The sequence below is a fragment of the Thalassophryne amazonica genome, chromosome 14, assembly GCF_902500255.1.
Source record: "Thalassophryne amazonica chromosome 14, fThaAma1.1, whole genome shotgun sequence".
Classification (NCBI taxonomy): Eukaryota; Metazoa; Chordata; class Actinopteri; order Batrachoidiformes; family Batrachoididae; genus Thalassophryne; species Thalassophryne amazonica.
This window is the reverse complement of record NC_047116.1, coordinates 788,576-806,872: the sequence shown is the minus strand read 5'-3', so window position 1 is coordinate 806,872 and position 18,297 is coordinate 788,576. Positions and strand designations below refer to the sequence as shown.

Genomic DNA, 18,297 nt, shown 5'->3' with positions numbered 1-18,297 from the left:
CTGTGGATGTCTCATGCTTTGTTTCGGTGGTAGATGATTGTACTCTCTGCAGTCCTTATGACCTGTTGGACAGGTTTCCAAACCACACTGAGGTTCCTTTGTGCAGGAAGCTTCCCACGGGCCCTGTGTCTGCCTGGCTGAAATGCTGATGTCTCTGATATGCTTTTGTCCAGCAACATTGTGAAGTAAACTCACTGTTGAGTTCTTGTAGTTGTGACCACAGTATTGGCTGTCCACTTCAGGTCCTTGGAGATTTGCAAGCCCAGGAACTTAAAGCTGTCAAGCCACACCACCTGAGTCTCTGTGATCTTTACTGGCTGTAGATGAAGAGTCCGCTTTGTGATGAACAAGATGACCTCTTTTAATTTTGTCTGTATTCAAGAGTTTGTAGAGGAAGATGTTCTTCTTGCCCTCGGTCCCAGCATGATCCTTGAATGATGGGGTTGGAGCTTTGAGTGGACGTGCAGTCATGTATGTACACTGAGAACAGTTGTCAGGTAGGACAGCACTGGAGAGTTTGCATGTTCAACATGACCACAGTGGACATCTGGCTGCACAGTAAGAGCACCCATGGTCATCTGTCAGGAAGACCTCTGTCCACTTGCAGGTAGAGGTGAGCAACCTGCCAGTTTCACAACTAGTTCTGTGAGCCAGATGGGAATCTAAGAACACATTTTGATAAGAAAGTCATCAACACAACTGTGGGGTGATGGTCAGACAGCACTCGGTCAGTTCTGGACATGAACACCAGCTTATTCAGATACTTCATGGCGAATGCTATCAATGCTACAGTCATTCATGTCGGTATTTGTTTGTTTGTTTGTTTTCGTCATACCTGAGCAGTACAGGCTTTTAGTACCCTGGTTTGTATACCGTCTTGCCCTGCCACTTCATGAGGATCACCTAATGTTGGGTACTGAGAATCATGTCATTTGGAGGGTGCAGGTCTGTGGGTTCAGGTCTGTGGATTCAGGGTGCTTTTAGTGAGTCTGTTTTTGGCTGTAGGCTGTGTTCATCTTACAGGGTCTGGTTCAGTACTGGTACCTGTGTAGTTTTCCAGCATTGATTCAATCCTACATTGTGTAAGTGTTGTTTGTCAGTTTGTATTTATGATTGACATGTCTGTCTGTGTGTCTGTCTGTCTCTCAGGTTGGCTGGGTGGACTGTCTCTCAGACTCAGACTTATGTCAGTCTCTCTATATCCGTAAGTCCTGCGTGGCCGTCTTCAAAGGATTGGGAATCTATGACTTTGAAATCCACCACGGTGAGTCATGTATCTGCACTCCACATTCATTATCAGCTTCTCTCCTTTACTTGGACTTCATGGCTCAGTTGTGGCACCTTTTTTTGTGTTTTTTAAATTTTGATCTCCAGGTAGGTTGACAGTGAGTCCACACAACCTCAGCTGGTAGTCCAAATCCTGTGCCACAGAGCCACCTGCTGTTTGTGGGTAGGACTGAGGTTTTATTTTTCCATTGCGTAGATTTGAATCCAGAACTCTCCCCCTATATCAATGGGGAATGTTCTTTATCCCTTACAGTAAGTGTTTAGTTCTACCAGAGTACAGCTCATGAAACCTGGTCAGACCAGCTGAGATCTGTGATTAGCTTTTGCACAAGGAAGTGCCACCAAGTTCTGAGTGGAACTAAACAAATGTTTCTGTAGTCTGAAAATCACAAAAGCAGCAAACGGGTTCTTCAGTCCCTCGGCTACTCCGTTGTTTTAACTGAAGTCGCCACAGCAGATCCGAGGTGGATCCGCATGTTGAATTGGCACACATTTTACGCTGGATGCCCTTCCTGACGCTACTCTAAATGGAGAGAGCCAAGAAAATAGTCTTCAAAGACATTAGATGTCTTTGAAGGTAGGTGTACACTAGACCATCACCTAAGGACCCTTGCGCAAGGTCCTTAATCCCCCAGTTGCTCCCGGTGTGTAGTGAGCATCTTGTATGGCAGCACCCTGACATCGGGGTGAATGTGAGGCATTATTGTAAAGCGCTTTGAGTGTCTGATGCAGATGGAAAAGCGCTATATAAATGCAGTTTATTTACCATTAGATGTTGAAATTTTTGGAGATATATTCACATCATAGGGGTGGGCAAAAATATCAGTTTGATATCATATGTTGTGTTATGAGTATTGATTATGAAAGTTAAGATTTGATAGAATTCAAATTGCTGATTGAAATTGGTACAGATGCAGAACTACTTTTATTCAGCAGAAGACACAATGAATTGTAGATGTCAGTTGAGTATTACCTGACATCACCTCCGTTTCAAACAGAGATCAGAGATAAAAAAAAATGGTGGCCAGTGAGAAATTTTCTTGGACATCAAATTGACCACTGATGGTTGTTTGCTGAAGGAGATGCAGCTGCAGATTATGGATGGGGACAAGTCCTGTAAGGTTAAAAGTTGAGATGTGCGACTTGTTAGCTAGCCAGTTGTGCAGTAAGCCAAGGCAGGGAGTCAGGGAGTCAGTCATAGCGGTTCGCTGCAGCCGGTGAGATGCAACACAGAGTCCAGTTTTCACTGTGAGCAACACGGACAAAAGTGTATCTAACGATGCAAAAAAAAAAGTTTCATGCATGATGCGCAGTGGCAGACGCAGTGGCAGATGCAGTGACGTTACCCAGCCCCAATAAAGTCTTTTCACCGCTGCTTCAAATGCATCGCGAGACAGCCACTTTTCTTCAAACGTCTTTTAATGATTAAATGACAAAATAGCCATTGCACTTGTAAATATGATTTGTGACATTCAGAAATTCTAGAAATGTATATTTTCCTCTTCCCCATCTACGGTTACAAAATGAAAATATAGAACAATATATTGCAATATCAAACTACAATACAACTCCAAATCAGAAGAAGTGCAATAAATAAATAAATAAGTGCAGAGATTCTGACATTGACTTTTATTTCATTGCAGACATGAACTTAACATATTTTGTGTTTTGTTGAACTTAAGATATTTCATGTTTGAGGCAGCTTTGTTGTGATTTAGCACTATATAATTGAAATATATTGAATTAAATTGAACTATTGGTCACCAAAATTTCATTCATTAATATTTGTTCATTCCTGCTTTTAAGGCCTGAAACACATCAAAAAAAAAGGTGGGATAGGGTGATTTATTTGAAATGTAAGATAGATAGATAGACAGAGACTTTGCCATTTGTACTTGCATACAAGGTTTGGGTACATTGGAATTCATGTGTTTGGGCCTGAGGAGAAAGTGGGCGGGGTGGTGGGGGTCCCTGATAATGTGCTCTGCTCTCTTTTTACATCGTTGTCTGTAGATAGAAGTTCAGTCCTGATCATTTGTTCAGCTGTTTTTGTGACTCAGTGGGGACCTTCCTCTCTGCCTGACTGGTGTTGCCGTACCACACTGAGATGCCCGCGGTGAGGAGATTCTGTGTGAGGGGGCGGCAGTTCAGCCCAGCCTTTCTGAGCAGTCTGATGAAGTGCAGCTGCTTCTGAGCTTTTTTTTTTTTTACAGCAGCTGAACTGCAGTGTTTGCAGACCAGCTCAGTTCAGATGACACATGAAGGCCAAGGGACTTATGGTTGTCCACTCTCACCATGTCGGTGCCCCCCGGTGGTGAGGAGGTGCAGTTGAGGGGCTTTCATCCTGAAGGAAGTGATGATTTCTGTTGTGTTTCCTCCATTCAGGATGAGGTTGTTTTCCTTTCCATAGGCAAGTGTGCTGTCCAGAGTAAGTACACAGGCAACAGTGGTAAGGAAAAACTCCATCTGATGATTTGGGGAAGAAACCTCAAGCAGACCAGGCTCAAAAGGGTGACCCTCTGCTTGGGCCATGATACAGTAAATGTTGCCGGTACACAGGACAGGAATGTTACAGAAACAGACACCACACCCATCTCTGGATGGAGCTGCACCTCAAACAGAGAGAAAAAAACAGAATCAGGCATCAGAAAGACAAGAAATACAGTATAATTTACCAGCATTAAACAACAAGAAAAACAGGAAATACTAAGGTGATCGCCAGCCACGAGCCCTAAGCTTCACTAAAAGACACAGAACTTAGGTAAAGTTGAGGCCAGAGCCCGCTCTGTTTCCTAATAGAATGAATTAAAAGAGTAAAAAGCGAAAAACTATACTATGCCAGTATGCTAGCCATACGAAAGGGAAAATAAGTGCGTCTTAAGTCTGGACTTGAAAGTCTCCACAGAATCTGACTGTTTTATTGATGCAGGGAGATCATTCCACAGAACAGGGGCACGATAAGAGAAAGCTCTGTGACCTGCAAACTTCTTATTCACCTTAGGGACACAAAGTAGTCCTGCACCCTGTGAACACAGAGCCTGGGCCGGTACGTAAGGTTGAATTAGGTCAGCTAGGTAGGGAGGTGCCAGTCCATGAATAATTTTATAGACTAGTAGCAGAACCTTAAAATCTGATCTCACTGGGACAGGAAGCCAGTGAAGAGACGCCAAAATGGGTGTAATGTGGTCAAACTTTCTGCTTCCTGTCAAAAGTCTGGCTGCAGCATTTTGAACCAATTGGAGAGCCCTAATGCTAGACTGCGGTAAACCAGAAAATAGAACATTGCAGTAGTCCAATGTAGAAGAGACAAACACATGAATCAGGGTCTCAGCATCAGCCAGAGACAGGATGGGACAAATCTTCACTATATTTTGCAAGTGGAAGAAAGCAGTCCTAGTAATATTTCTAATGTGGAGGCCAAAGGACAATGTAGGATCAAAAATTACCTCAAGGTTCCTCACTTTCAGTGTGATATATGACACACAAGCCGAGGCTGAGCATTAACTGGTCAAATTGATGCAGATGTCTCACTGGAATTTCTAAAACACATTTAAAATGATAGCAGTCGACCAGAATGCTGTTCATAATTTAAAAAATGGGCATCAAGTTACCCCAAATCATAAATAAATGAATAAAAAATAATAAAATTATAACAGGCAATAAGACAAACTAAAATAAAGAGTAAAAAGTAGTAGGAAATAATTTAATTTGATTTAATTTTATTTACATAGCGCCAAATCACAACAAAGCTGCCTCAGGCGCAACACATAAGAAAGTAATAACCTTACTAACCCCCAGAGCAAGAACACAGGTGACAGTGGTAAGAAAAAACTCCTTCTGATGATATTGAGGAAGAAACCTCAAGCAGACCAGACTCAAAGGGGTGACCCTCTGCTTGGGCCATGCTACCAAAAGACTACAGATAAGGTAAATTTGTCAGCATTAAGCAACAGGAAAAACAGAAGAAATACTAAGGTGAAACAGAGATGTAATCACTCATTTAGGAAACGCCAGAGAAAAGAAATTGGTTTTTAAAGATGTTTTAAAAGTCTATAGGGACAGGGATGATCTAATATTAAAGGGGAGTCTTTTCCAGAGCCCGGGGGCAGCCACTGGAAAGGCTCTGTCATTTCTCATCTTTAATCTTTAAACAAATATGTAGGACTGCCTTTTTGCATTTTTGCATTTACGCAATATCTCTAAAATCATAAAGGTCTTGTCTCAGAGTGATGCTGAAAAACTAATTCATGCATTTATTTCCTCTAGGCTGGACTATTGTAATTCATTATTATCAGGTTGTCCTAAAAGTTCCCTAAAAAGCCTTCAGTTGGTTCAGAATGCTGCAGCTAGAGTACTGACGGGGACTAGCAGGAGAGAGCATATCTCACCCGTGTTGGCCTCTCTTCATTGGCTTCCTGTTAATTCTAGAATAGAATTTAAAATTCTTCTTCTTACTTATAAGGTTTTGAATAATCAGGTCCCATCTTATCTTAGGGACCTCGTAGTACCATATTACCCCATTAGAGCACTTCGCTCTCAGACTGCGGGCTTACTTGTAGTTCCTAGGGTTTGTAAGAGTAGAATGGGAGGCAGAGCCTTCAGCTTTCAGGCTCCTCTCCTGTGGAACCAGCTCCCAATTCAGATCAGGGAGACAGATACCCTCTCTACTTTTAAGATTAGGCTTAAAACTTTCCTTTTCGCTAAGGCTTATAGTTAGGGCTGGATCGGGTGACCCTGGACCATCCCTTGGTTATGTTGCTTTAGACGTAGACTGTGGGGGGGTTCCCATGATGCACTGTTTCTTTCTCTTTTTGCTCCGTATGCATCACTCTGCATTTAATCATTAGTGATCGATCTCTGCCCCCCTTCTCGGCATGTCTTTTTCCTGGTTCTTTCCCTCAGCCCCAACCAGTCTCAGCAGAAGACTGCCCCTCCCTGAGCCTGGTTCTGCTGGAGGTTTCTTCCTGTTAAAAGGGAGTTTTTCCTTCCCACTGTGGCCAAGTGCTTGCTCATAGGGGGTCGTTTTGACCGTTGGGGTTTTTCATAATTATTGTATGGCCTTGCCTTACAATGTGGAGCGCCTTGGGGCAACTGTTTGTTGTGATTTGGCGCTATATAAGAAAAAAGTTGATTGATTGATTGATTGATTAATCTGGTTTTAGGCAACTCCAGCAACAATTGGTCAGAAGACCTTAAGGCTCTGGTTGGGGTGTAAGAAAAAAGAAGCTCCAAAAGATACACTGGGGCCAGGCCATTGAGAGCTTTAAAAACAATTAAAAGAAGTTTAAAATCAACCCAGTGATGGACCGGAAGCCAGTGAAGAGTAGCCAAGACCGGCATGATGTGGTTGGACTTGTTCTTTCCCGAAAGAAGACAAGCAGCAGCATTCTGAATAAGCTGGAGGCGGTTTAGAGAGGTCTGATCCAAGCCAACATACAGAGAGTTACAATAATCTAGTCTACTTGTGACAAAGGCATGGATAACCTTCTCAAGGTCAATCCTAGAGCAATATGGCTTGGACTTGGCGAGGAGACGGAGTTGGAAGAAACCTGTTCCAACAACAGCACTGATCTGCTTATCAAATTTAAAATGGCTGTCAAAAATCACTCCAAGGTTCTTCATGCAGGAGTGAATGTTGGAACCTAGGATATCAGCAGAATAGGCTGTGGAAGTGCTCCTCCCAAACAGGATAACCTCCGTCTTGGATTCATTAGGATTCAGTAGGTTAGCACTCATCCAAGGTTTGACCTCACTCAAACAATCCAGTAATGTCTGCATTGGGTCATTGCCTAATGATCTTAGTGGCAGGTAAATTTGGACATCATCCATAAAGCAATGGAAAGATATTTGGTATTTTTGAAAGATACCGCCAAGAGGCAACATGTACAAACGGAAAAGAATAGGAACTGGTCATTGTGGCCCCATCTGAAGAAAACTGGGCCAGCTGCACAGAAAAGCTCCGCTCTGTGAAGTAAGAATTGAACCAGGTGAGAGCAGAGCCTGTAATGCCCACACACTGACCAAGAACCATCATTTCAATCTTATCAGAGTTTAAAATAGGAAGTTGCTAGACATCCAGATTTTCACTGATGCAAGGCAATCTTCTAAGGATTTTATGTGGATGAGATTACCAACAGTTATCGGCATGTATAACTGAGTATCATCAGCATAGCAGTGAAAGGTAATCCCAAAACGCCACAGTATGTGCCCAAGGGGTGCTATATAAAGGGAGAAAAGCAGGGGGCCTAAGACGGACCCCTGTGGAACCCCAAATTTCCTGTTACTTAGAGGCAGTGTTATTGTACAAAACACAGTGAGAACAACTGGTCAAGTATGACGTCAGCCATGCAAGGCTGTTCTTCTGTTCTCGACCTCTAGCCTTATGCTTGAGGTCACGCAGGTAATCAGTGAACCAAGGTGATAGTGTTTTGGGGGAGCGTGGTTTTAATAAAGGTGGCACAATCATGTCGAGTGTAGTTTTGAGCGCTGAGTCTAAACTATCCACACTGATTGGGTATTTTCCAAATGTGAAGCTAAGACATCAGGCAGTCTTGCTTTGAGTTCAGTCACAGTTGAGTAGTTGATGCATCACTGCAGTGATAAATAAGATTCTTGTTCCACTAAACACGGCAGTGAAACATAAACTTAATACAACCCCAATTCCAATGAAGTTGGGACATTATGTAAAATTTAAATAAAAACAGAATACGATTTTCAAATCCTCTTCAACCTATATTCAATTGAATACACCACAAAGACAAGATATTTAATGTTCAAACTGATAAACTTTATTGTTTTTGTGCAAATATTTGCTGGGACAGTGGTATGTTTCCCACTGTGTTACATCACCTTTCCTTCTAACAACACTCAGTAAGTGCTTGGGAACTGAGGACCCTCATGATTGGGTATAAAAGGAGCATCCCCAAAAAGTCTCAGCTGTTCACAAGCAAAGATGGGGTGAGGATCACCACTTTGTGAACAACTGCATGAAAAAATAGTCCAACATTTTAAGAACAATGTTTCTCAACGTTCAATTGCAAGGATTTTAGGGATAAATTTTGAGATGAGTGGTATTCGAAACCGGGGAAGCGCTAAAACCTCAAAGAAAACTCAAGAGCCATTTTTGAAAGAAGGCGCCTCCGACGAGAGTGAATGAGTGAGTGAAACAACGGAGAAAATGGAACACGCCGAAACTCTGAAAGCTGGACTCGCCAGCATCAGCAATGATATACGGTCCCTCAAACAGGAGCTTCATAATGAGCTTATAACATTCAAAGAGGAACTCAAAGGTGAGATGAAGCAAGAAATAACTTCATTAAGACAAGACATAGAGCGAAAGCTGACAGAAAATCATACAGAGCTACAGGAGCAGAAGACGAACATAACCGAGGTGCAAGCTCGCATAACTGAGCTGGAGGAGCATAACACGGAGATTAGCAACTTGCTAACAAAGCAGGCACATCAGATGCAGGATAAACTAACGGACCTTGAAACGAGATCTCGACGGAATAATGTCCGGATTTTCGGACTGCCCGAGGACACAGAGGGAAGCTCCATTACAGTCTACTTGGACCAACTCTTCAAAAAGAGTTGGAACTACCCGAAGATACTGACCTACATATACAACGAGCGCACAGAGTGTCCACATCAAAAACGGGTCCTGGCAGAGCTCCAAAAGCAGTCGTGCTTAATTTTCTCAAGTTTGAGACTAAGGAGATGATCCTGCAAAAAGTCTGGCAGAAGAAGGGAATACAGGTGGGCAACAAGAAAATTCAATTTGACCATGATTACCCCACTGAAATCGCCCAAAACGCAAATCATATCTGGGCATCAAGAAAATACTGAAAGAAAACGGGATAGATTTTCAGACCCCATTCACCAAAATAAGAATTCACTGGAACAGCAGTGTTAAGAACTATGACAGCGCAGGAGATGCAGCGCAGAATATGAGAGCAAAGGGACTAATTGTGGAGATGCTGGACGTGGATGTGGGACAAGTGGAGGAGACAACTCAAAGGAATCCAGGATGGCAGCGAGTCAAGACAGAGCAGGTTGAGTCAAAATATGGCAGCACAATGAGCGAAGGAGAAGTTGCAGGAGTATCAAAGGAGATCTGATAATTAACATCTTCCATTTGTAAAAAGTTAATAAGGCTTTAAATAACATTGACTGGGTCAACTCATTTAATCTACTGAAGCAAGGAAAATAAGATATGACCCATAGATGGACATAAATAATACAAGAAGGCTTCAGATACTGTGGTTTATTTTAAGATACTACCGACTGGGCGAGGCATACTGATGTTGGACTTGTCTAGACTAGGCTTGAAGAGCTATGGGTCTAGGGATGGGCCCTCACAGGAGAGGATTTCCCATCCACCCACCAACAGGGACTTGGGGGATGAAGAAGAACCCCTGAGTGGAAGTTCCATGTGGTATTTTTTTATTTTCAGTTTTGTTTGAGTTAATGTTCATGTTCATGTTACTTTTGGGCTGCTTGAGGAAATACATAAGCATAATAGTGAAGAAATATGGTGTGCAATGATCTGAAAATATTGTCCTTAAATGTAAATGGTCTAAATACACCTAAAAAGAGGGGATTAGTCATAACAAAGTTGAAAAAAGAGAAACCACAAGTCATATTCTTGCAAGAAACTCATCTGTCTCTGACAGAACATGAACAAATGAAAAAATTTGGATATAGGAATTCATATTACAGTACATATAAACAAGGACGTAGAAGGGGGGTTACAACACTAATCCCAAACTCAACTATATTTGTCTGTGAAAAGGAAATCAAAGATAAAGAGGGAAGATATGTATTAGTGAAGGGAAAATTAGAGAATGAACCTGTAACGCTGATAAATGTTTACGCACCTCCAGAAAGTAGTACACACTTCTTTAAATCCCTGTTTAATGTTATTGCCACAGAAACAGAAGGTACTTTAATCTGTGGGGGGGATTTTAACATAATCATGAATCACAGCTTAGATACAACAAGCTTAAAGGGGAAAAAAAAGACATCAAAATTTGTAAAGATATCTTTAGAAGAAATGGGAATGATAGACATGTGGAGGAATCTCAATCCTTTGGAAAAGGATTTCACACATTATTCAGCAACACACAATGTCCATTCCAGAATAGATGACTTTTTTATTAATAAGGGGGATAGACATAGAGTGACCGAGTGTAGGATTGGGGGTGCTGACATATCGGATCATAATACCTTATTTCTAAAAATAAATTTGAATGCCAGGAAAAGAGAGACAATTTGGAGAATGAATGTAGGAATACTTAATAACAAAAGACTGGTGGAAGATTTTAAAGAAGACATCAAACAATATATAGAGGAAAATAACAACGGGGAGGTGGAACCACACATTATATGGGACGCTTTGAAGGCGGTTGTTCGAGGAAAGATAATAGCTAGAACCACACTATTCAAAAAGATCAGAAGAGAAACATACTCAAAATACTCACTAACGCTGAGAGAATGAGAGCAACAATATCAAAAAACGAACAATCCAGAAATACATAATCAAATCAGAGATATCAAAATGAAGATAACAGAATTATTATTAGATAAATATGGTAAGAAAAATATATATTTGAAGCAAAGTTATTATGAGATTGGGCACAGAGCAACTAAACTCTTAGCAAAACATATTCGAAAACAGCAAGCGGTGAATACCATACAAAGAATCAGAGACCCACATACCAGTGGACTAATACACGATCCGAAGGGCATAGAGAGGATATTTAAGGAGTTCTATAAAAAATTCTACACACAACCACCTGCGGCAAATGAGGAGGAAGTAAGACACTTTTTAGAACAATTAGATTTACCATCAATTGGTTTAAGACAAAATGACAGACTAACAGCAGACATTACAAAAGAAGAGATTATTCAAGAGATCAATTCCTTGAAAAATAATAAATCTTCAGGAAGCGACGGTTACCCTGCAGAATGGTACAAGGTCTTTAAGCAAGAGTTGGTACCAGTACTCCAAACTTCTTTTAACTGGACTCTTAAAGAAAATCAAACACCACTAACATGGGCAGAAGCAATTATTTCAATTATTTTAAAACCAGGTAAAGATAAAGATAGATGTGAAAGTTATAGACCGATCTCAATACTAAATACCGATTATAAAATATATACATCCATCATCTCCAGAAGAATAAATACATTTATAGCAGAATTAATAGACGAGGACCAAACGGGGTTCATATCAGGACGTCAAACACATGATAAGAGTTGTAGTCTTACACACCTCTCTGCAGCTTCTCTCCCCCTGCCATCCCCTCATTACCCCATCCCCGTAGAGACGGTGCCTGCTCCCAGACCACCAATAACCAGCAAAAATCTATTTAAGCATAAAAATTCAAAAAGAAAAAATAATATAGCACCTTCAACTGCACCACAGACTAAAACAGTTAAATGTGGTCTATTAAACATTAGGTCTCTCTCTTCTAAGTCCCTGTTAGTAAATGATATAATAATTGATCAACATATTGATTTATTCTGCCTTACAGAAACCTGGTTAAAGCAGGATGAATATGTTAGTTTAAATTAGTCAACACCCCCGAGTCACACTAACTGCCAGAACGCTCGTAGCATGGGCCGAGGCGGAGGATTAGCAGCAATCTTCCATTCCAGCTTATTAATTAATCAAAAACCCAGACAGAGCTTTAATTCATTTGAAAGCTTGACTCTTAGTCTTGTCCATCCAAATTGGAAGTCCCAAAAACCAGTTTTATTTGTTGTTATCTATCGTCCACCTGGTCATTACTGTGAGTTTCTCTGTGAATTTTCGGACCTTTTGTCTGACTTAGTGCTTAGCTCAGATAAGATAATTATAGTGGGCGATTTTAACATCCACACAAATGCTGAGAATGACAGCCTCAACACTGCATTTAATCTATTATTAGACTCAATTGGCTTTGCTCAAAATGTAAATGAGTCCACCCACCACTTTAATCATACCTTAGATCTTGTTCTGACTTATGGTATGGAAATTGAAGACTTAACAGTATTCCCTGAAAACCCCCTTCTGTCTGATCATTTCTTAATAACATTTACATTTACTCTGATGGACTACCCAGCAGTGGGGAATAAGTTTCATTACACTAGAAGTCTTTCAGAAAGCGCTGTAACTAGGTTTAAGGATATGATTCCTTCTTTATGTTCTCTAATGCCATATACCAACACAGTGCAGAGTAGCTACCTAAACTCTGTAAGTGAGATAGAGTATCTCGTCAATAGTTTCACATCCTCATTGAAGACAACTTTGGATGCTGTAGCTCCTCTGAAAAAGAGAGCTTTAAATCAGAAGTGCCTGACTCCATGGTATAACTCACAAACTCGCAGCTTAAAGCAGATAACCCGTATGTTGGAGAGGAAATGGCGTCTCACTAATTTAGAAGATCTTCACTTAGCCTGGAAAAAGAGTCTGTTGCTCTATAAAAAAAAGCCCTCCGTAGAGCTAGGGCATCTTACTACTCATCACTAATTGAAGAAAATAAGAACAACCCCAGGTTTCTTTTCAGCACTGTAGCCAGGCTGACAAAGAGTCAGAGCTCTGTTGAGCCGAGTATTCCTTTAACTTTAACTAGTAACGACTTCATGACTTTCTTTGCTAATAAAATTTTAACTATTAGAGAAAAAAATTACTCATAACCATCCCAAAGACATATCATTATCTTTGGCTGCTTTCAGTGATGCCGGTATTTGGTTAGACTCTTTCTCTCTGATTGTTGTGTCTGAGTTATTTTCATTAGTTACTTCCTCCAAACCATCAACATGTCTATTAGACCCCATTCCTACCAGGCTGCTCAAGGAAGCCCTACCATTAATTAATGCTTCGATCTTAAATATGATCAATCTGTCTTTATTAGTTGGCTATGTACCACAGGCTTTTAAGGTGGCAGTAATTAAACCATTACTTAAAAAGCCATCACTTGACCCAGCTATCTTAGCTAATTATAGGCCAATCTCCAACCTTCCTTTTCTCCCAAAAATTCTTGAAAGGGTAGTTGTAAAACAGCTAACTGATCATCTGCAGAGGAATGGTCTATTTGAAGAGTTTCAGTCAGGTTTTAGAATTCATCATAGTACAGAAACAGCATTAGTGAAGGTTACAAATGATCTTCTTATGGCCTCAGACAGTGGACTCATCTCTGTGCTTGTTCTGTTAGACCTCAGTTCTGCTTTTGATACTGTTGACCATAAAATTTTATTACAGAGATTAGAGCATGCCATAGGTATTAAAGGCAATTTGTTCATGTAAATGGGGAATCTTCTTCACAGACTAAGGTTAATTATGGAGTTCCACAAGGTTCTGTGCTAGGACCAATTTTATTCACTTTATACATGTTTCCCTTAGGCAGTATTATTAGACGGCATTGCTTAAATTTTCATTGTTACGCAGATGATACCCAGCTTTATCTATCCATGAAGCCAGAGGACACACACCAATTAGCTAAACTGCAGGATTGTCTTACAGACATAAAGACATGGATGACCTCTAATTTCCTGCTTTTAAACTCAGATAAAACTGAAGTTATTGTACTTGGCCCCACAAATCTTAGAAACATGGTGTCTAACCAGATCCTTACTCTGGATGGCATTACCCTGACCTCTAGTAATACTGTGAGAAATCTTGGAGTAATTTTTGATCAGGATATGTCATTCAGTGCGCATATTAAACAAATATGTAGGACTGCTTTTTTGCATTTACGCAATATCTCTAAAATTAGAAAGGTCTTGTCTCAGAGTGATGCTGAAAAACTAATTCATGCATTTATTTCCTCTAGGCTGGACTATTGTAATTCATTATTATCAGGTTGGCCTAAAAGTTCCCTGAAAAGCCTTCAGTTAATTCAAAATGCTGCAGCTAGAGTACTGACGGGGACTAGAAGGAGAGAGCATATCTCACCCATATTGGCCTCTCGTCATTGGCTTTCTGTTAATTCTAGAATAGAATTTAAAATTCTTCTTCTTACTTATAAGGTTTTGAATAATCAGGTCCCATCTTATCTTAGGGACCTCATAGTACCATATCACCCCAATAGAGCGCTTCGCTCTGACTGCAGGCTTACTTGTAGTTCCTAGGGTTTGTAAGAGTAGAATGGGAGGCAGAGCCTTCAGCTTTCAGGCTCCTCTCCTGTGGAACCAGCTCCCAATTCAGATCAGGGAGACAGACACCCTCTCTACTTTTAAGATTAGGTTTAAAACTTTCCTTTTTGCTAAAGCTTATAGTTAGGGCTGGATCAGGTGACCCTGAACCATCCCTTAGTTATGCTGCTATAGACTTAGACTGCTGGGGGGTTCCCATGATGCACTGAGTGTTTCTTTCTCTTTTTGCTCTGTATGCACCAATCTGCATTTAATCATTAGTGATTGATCTCTGCTCCCCTCCACAGCATGTCTTTTTCCTGGTTCTCTCCCTCAGCCCCAACCAGTCCCAGCAGAAGACTGCCCCTCCCTGAGCCTGGTTCTGCTGGAGGTTTCTTCCTGTTAAAAGGGAGTTTTTCCTTCCCACTGTCGCCAAGTGCTTGCTCACAGGGGGTCGTTTTGACCGTTGGGGTTTTTCCGTAATTATTGTATGGCTTTGCCTTACAATATAAGGCCCCTTGGGGCAACTGTTTGTTGTGATTTGTCGCTATATAAATAAAATTGATTTGATTTGATAATATTCATAGAACTCTACAAGTAATGAGTCAAGCTCAAAAAGAGAAACGAAGCTCTGTGCTGGTTAGTATAGACGCAGAAAAGGCATTCGATTGTGTTAATTGGAAATTCCTCTATTTAGTATTAGAACGATTTGGTTTCCATAATAGATCTATACAGTTCATTAAAACATTGTATCAAAAACCCTCAGCTAGAATAAAAATTAATGGAAATTTGATTGATAAAATACTGTTAGAAAGATCAACCAGACAGGGATGCTGTTTATCACCGATTCTTTTTGCAATTTTTATAGAACCTTTGGCTCAAGCAGTTCAACAAAATAAAGAAATTAAAGGTATCACAGTTAATCAATCAATCAATCAATTTTTTTATATAGCGCCAAATCACAACAAACAGTTGCCCCAAGGCGCTTTATATTGTAAGGCAAGGCCATACAATAATTATGTAAAACCCTAACGGTCAAAACGACCCCCTGTGAGCAAGCACTTGGCTACAGTGGGAAGGAAAAACTCCCTTTTAACAGGAAGAAACCTCCAGCAGAACCAGGCTCAGGGAGGGGCAGTCTTCTGCTGGGACTGGTTGAGGCTGAGGGAGAGAACCAGGAAAAAGACATGCTGTGGAGGGGAGCAGAGATCGATCACTAATGATTAAATGCAGAGTGGTGCATACAGAGCAAAAAGAGAAAGAAACAGTGCATCATGGGAACCCCCCAGCAGTTTACGTCTATAGCAGCATAACTAAGGGATGGTTCAGGGTCACCTGATCCAGCCCTAACTATAAGCTTTAGCAAAAAGGAAAGTTTTAAGCCTAATCTTAAAAGTAGAGAGGGTGTCTGTCTCCCTGATCTGAATTGGGAGCTGGTTCCACAGGAGAGGAGCCTGAAAGCTGAAGGCTCTGCCTCCCATTCTACTCTTACAAACCCTAGGAACTACAAGTAAGCCTGCAGTCTGAGAGCGAAGCGCTCTATTGGGGTGATATGGTACTATGAGGTCCCTAAGATAAGATGGGATCTGATTATTCAAAACCTTATAAGTAAGAAGAAGAATTTTAAATTCTATTCTAGAATTAACAGGAAGCCAATGAAGAGAGGCCAATATGGGTGAGATATGCTCTCTCCTTCTAGTCCCCGTCAGTACTCTAGCTGCAGCATTTTGAATTAACTGAAGGCTTTTTAGGGAACTTTTAGGACAACCTGATAATAATGAATTACAATAGTCCAGCCTAGAGGAAATAAATGCATGAATTAGTTTTTCAGCATCACTCTGAGACAAGACCTTTCTGATTTTAGAGATATTGCGCGAATGCAAAAAAGCAGTCCTACATATTTGTTTAATATGCGCTTTGAATGACATATCCTGATCAAAAATGACTCCAAGATTTCTCACAGTATTACTGGAGGTCAGGGTAATGCCATCCACAGTAAGGATCTGGTTAGACACCATGTTTCTAAGATTTGTGGGGCCAAGTACAATAACTTCAGTTTTATCTGAGTTTAAAAGCAGGAAATTAGAGGTCATCCATGTCTTTATGTCTGTAAGACAATCCTGCAGTTTAGCTAATTGGTGTGTGTCCTCTGGGTTCATGGATAGATAAAGCTGGGTATCATCTGCGTAACAATGAAAATTTAAGCAATACCGTCTAATAATACTGCCTAAGGGAAGCATGTATAAAGTGAATAAAATTGGTCCTAGCACAGAACCTTGTGGAACTCCATAATTAACTTTAGTCTGTGAAGAAGATTCCCCATTTACATGAACAAATTGTAATCTATTAGACAAATATGATTCAAACCACCGCAGCGCAGTCCCTTTAATACCTATGGCATGCTCTAATCTCTGTAATAAAATTTTATGGTCAACAGTATCAAAAGCAGCACTGAGGTCTAACAGAACAAGCACAGAGATGAGTCCACTGTCCGAGGCCATAAGAAGATCATTTGTAACCTTCACTAATGCTGTTTCTGTACTATGATGAATTCTAAAACCTGACTGAAACTCTTCAAATAGACCATTCCTCTGCAGATGATCAGTTAGCTGTTTTACAACTACCCTTTCAAGAATTTTTGAGAGAAAAGGAAGGTTGGAGATTGGCCTATAATTAGCTAAGATAGCTGGGTCAAGTGATGGCTTTTTAAGTAATGGTTTAATTACTGCCACCTTAAAAGCCTGTGGTACATAGCCAACTAACAAAGATAGATTGATCATATTTAAGATCGAAGCATTAAATAATGGTAGGGCTTCCTTGAGCAGCCTGGTAGGAATGGGGTCTAATAAACATGTTGATGGTTTGGATGAAGTAACTAATGAAAATAACTCAGACAGAACAATCGGAGAGAAAGAGTCTAACCAAATACCGGCATCACTGAAAGCAGCCAAAGATAACGATACGTCTTTGGGATGGTTATGAGTAATTTTTTCTCTAATAGTTAAAATTTTGTTAGCAAAGAAAGTCATGAAGTCATTACTAGTTAAAGTTAATGGAATACTCAGCTCAATAGAGCTCTGACTCTTTGTCAGCCTGGCTACAGTGCTGAAAAGAAACCTGACCTTGCCGATGACATAATAGCTTACCTCGGGCAGACGGACACGGCGTTCCCCAATCTGATGAAGCTAATAGAACAGTATGGACATTTCTCAGGATATAAAATCAATGTATCTAAAACTCAGATTCTAGCACTCAACTATCACCCATCGAGAGTGATCCAGAAATCATATAAATTAAATTGGAACTTGAAAACAATCAAATATCTGGGTATTATATGATTACGAAAAACTTTTCTGAGCTATATACTGCAAATTATAAAACTTTAAAACAAGAAATACAGAAAGATATAACAAGATGGTCCACCTTACCATTAGATTTAAATTCAAGAGTAGATATAGTTAAACTAAATATATTACCTAGATTCTTATATGTGTTCCAATCCCTGCCAATACATGTTCCCCAGAGCCAGTTCATAGAGTGGGATAGAATGATCTCTAGATTTGTTTGGGGAGGCAAAAAACCTAGAGTCAGGTATAAAACTCTCCAGCTACCTAAAGAAAAAGGGGTAATGGGTCTTCCAAAATTGAGGGAATACTTCAACGCTGCTCAATTGAGACCTATATATTGTTGGTGCAAGTCTGAATTTAGGGCAGAATGGAAGGATATAGAAAAAGAAGTAAACCAGATTCCAATTCAAAATATGGTTGGTGACAACCAGTTATTTAAAGAACTTAAAAATTGTATGGATCCAATCACAATACACACATTAGATCTGTGGTTTAAATTACTAAAAAAATATAAGATCCAGAATGACATAAAAATATTAAAATGGGT

The 18,297-nt window shown here is 40.3% G+C and overlaps 1 protein-coding gene across 4 annotated transcripts in view; it reads left to right on the top strand.

Annotated features, from left to right (window-relative positions):
• Positions 1-18,297, top strand: part of dnajc10 (DnaJ (Hsp40) homolog, subfamily C, member 10) — a 263,701-nt gene that overhangs the window by 124,218 nt on the left and 121,186 nt on the right. For all 4 annotated transcript variants that reach the window (XM_034185983.1, XM_034185982.1, XM_034185985.1 and 1 more), the window contains one exon: positions 1,150-1,264. In XM_034185983.1, the coding sequence (XP_034041874.1) occupies positions 1,150-1,264 (115 nt within the window). The remainder of the gene's footprint in view (positions 1-1,149; positions 1,265-18,297) is intronic.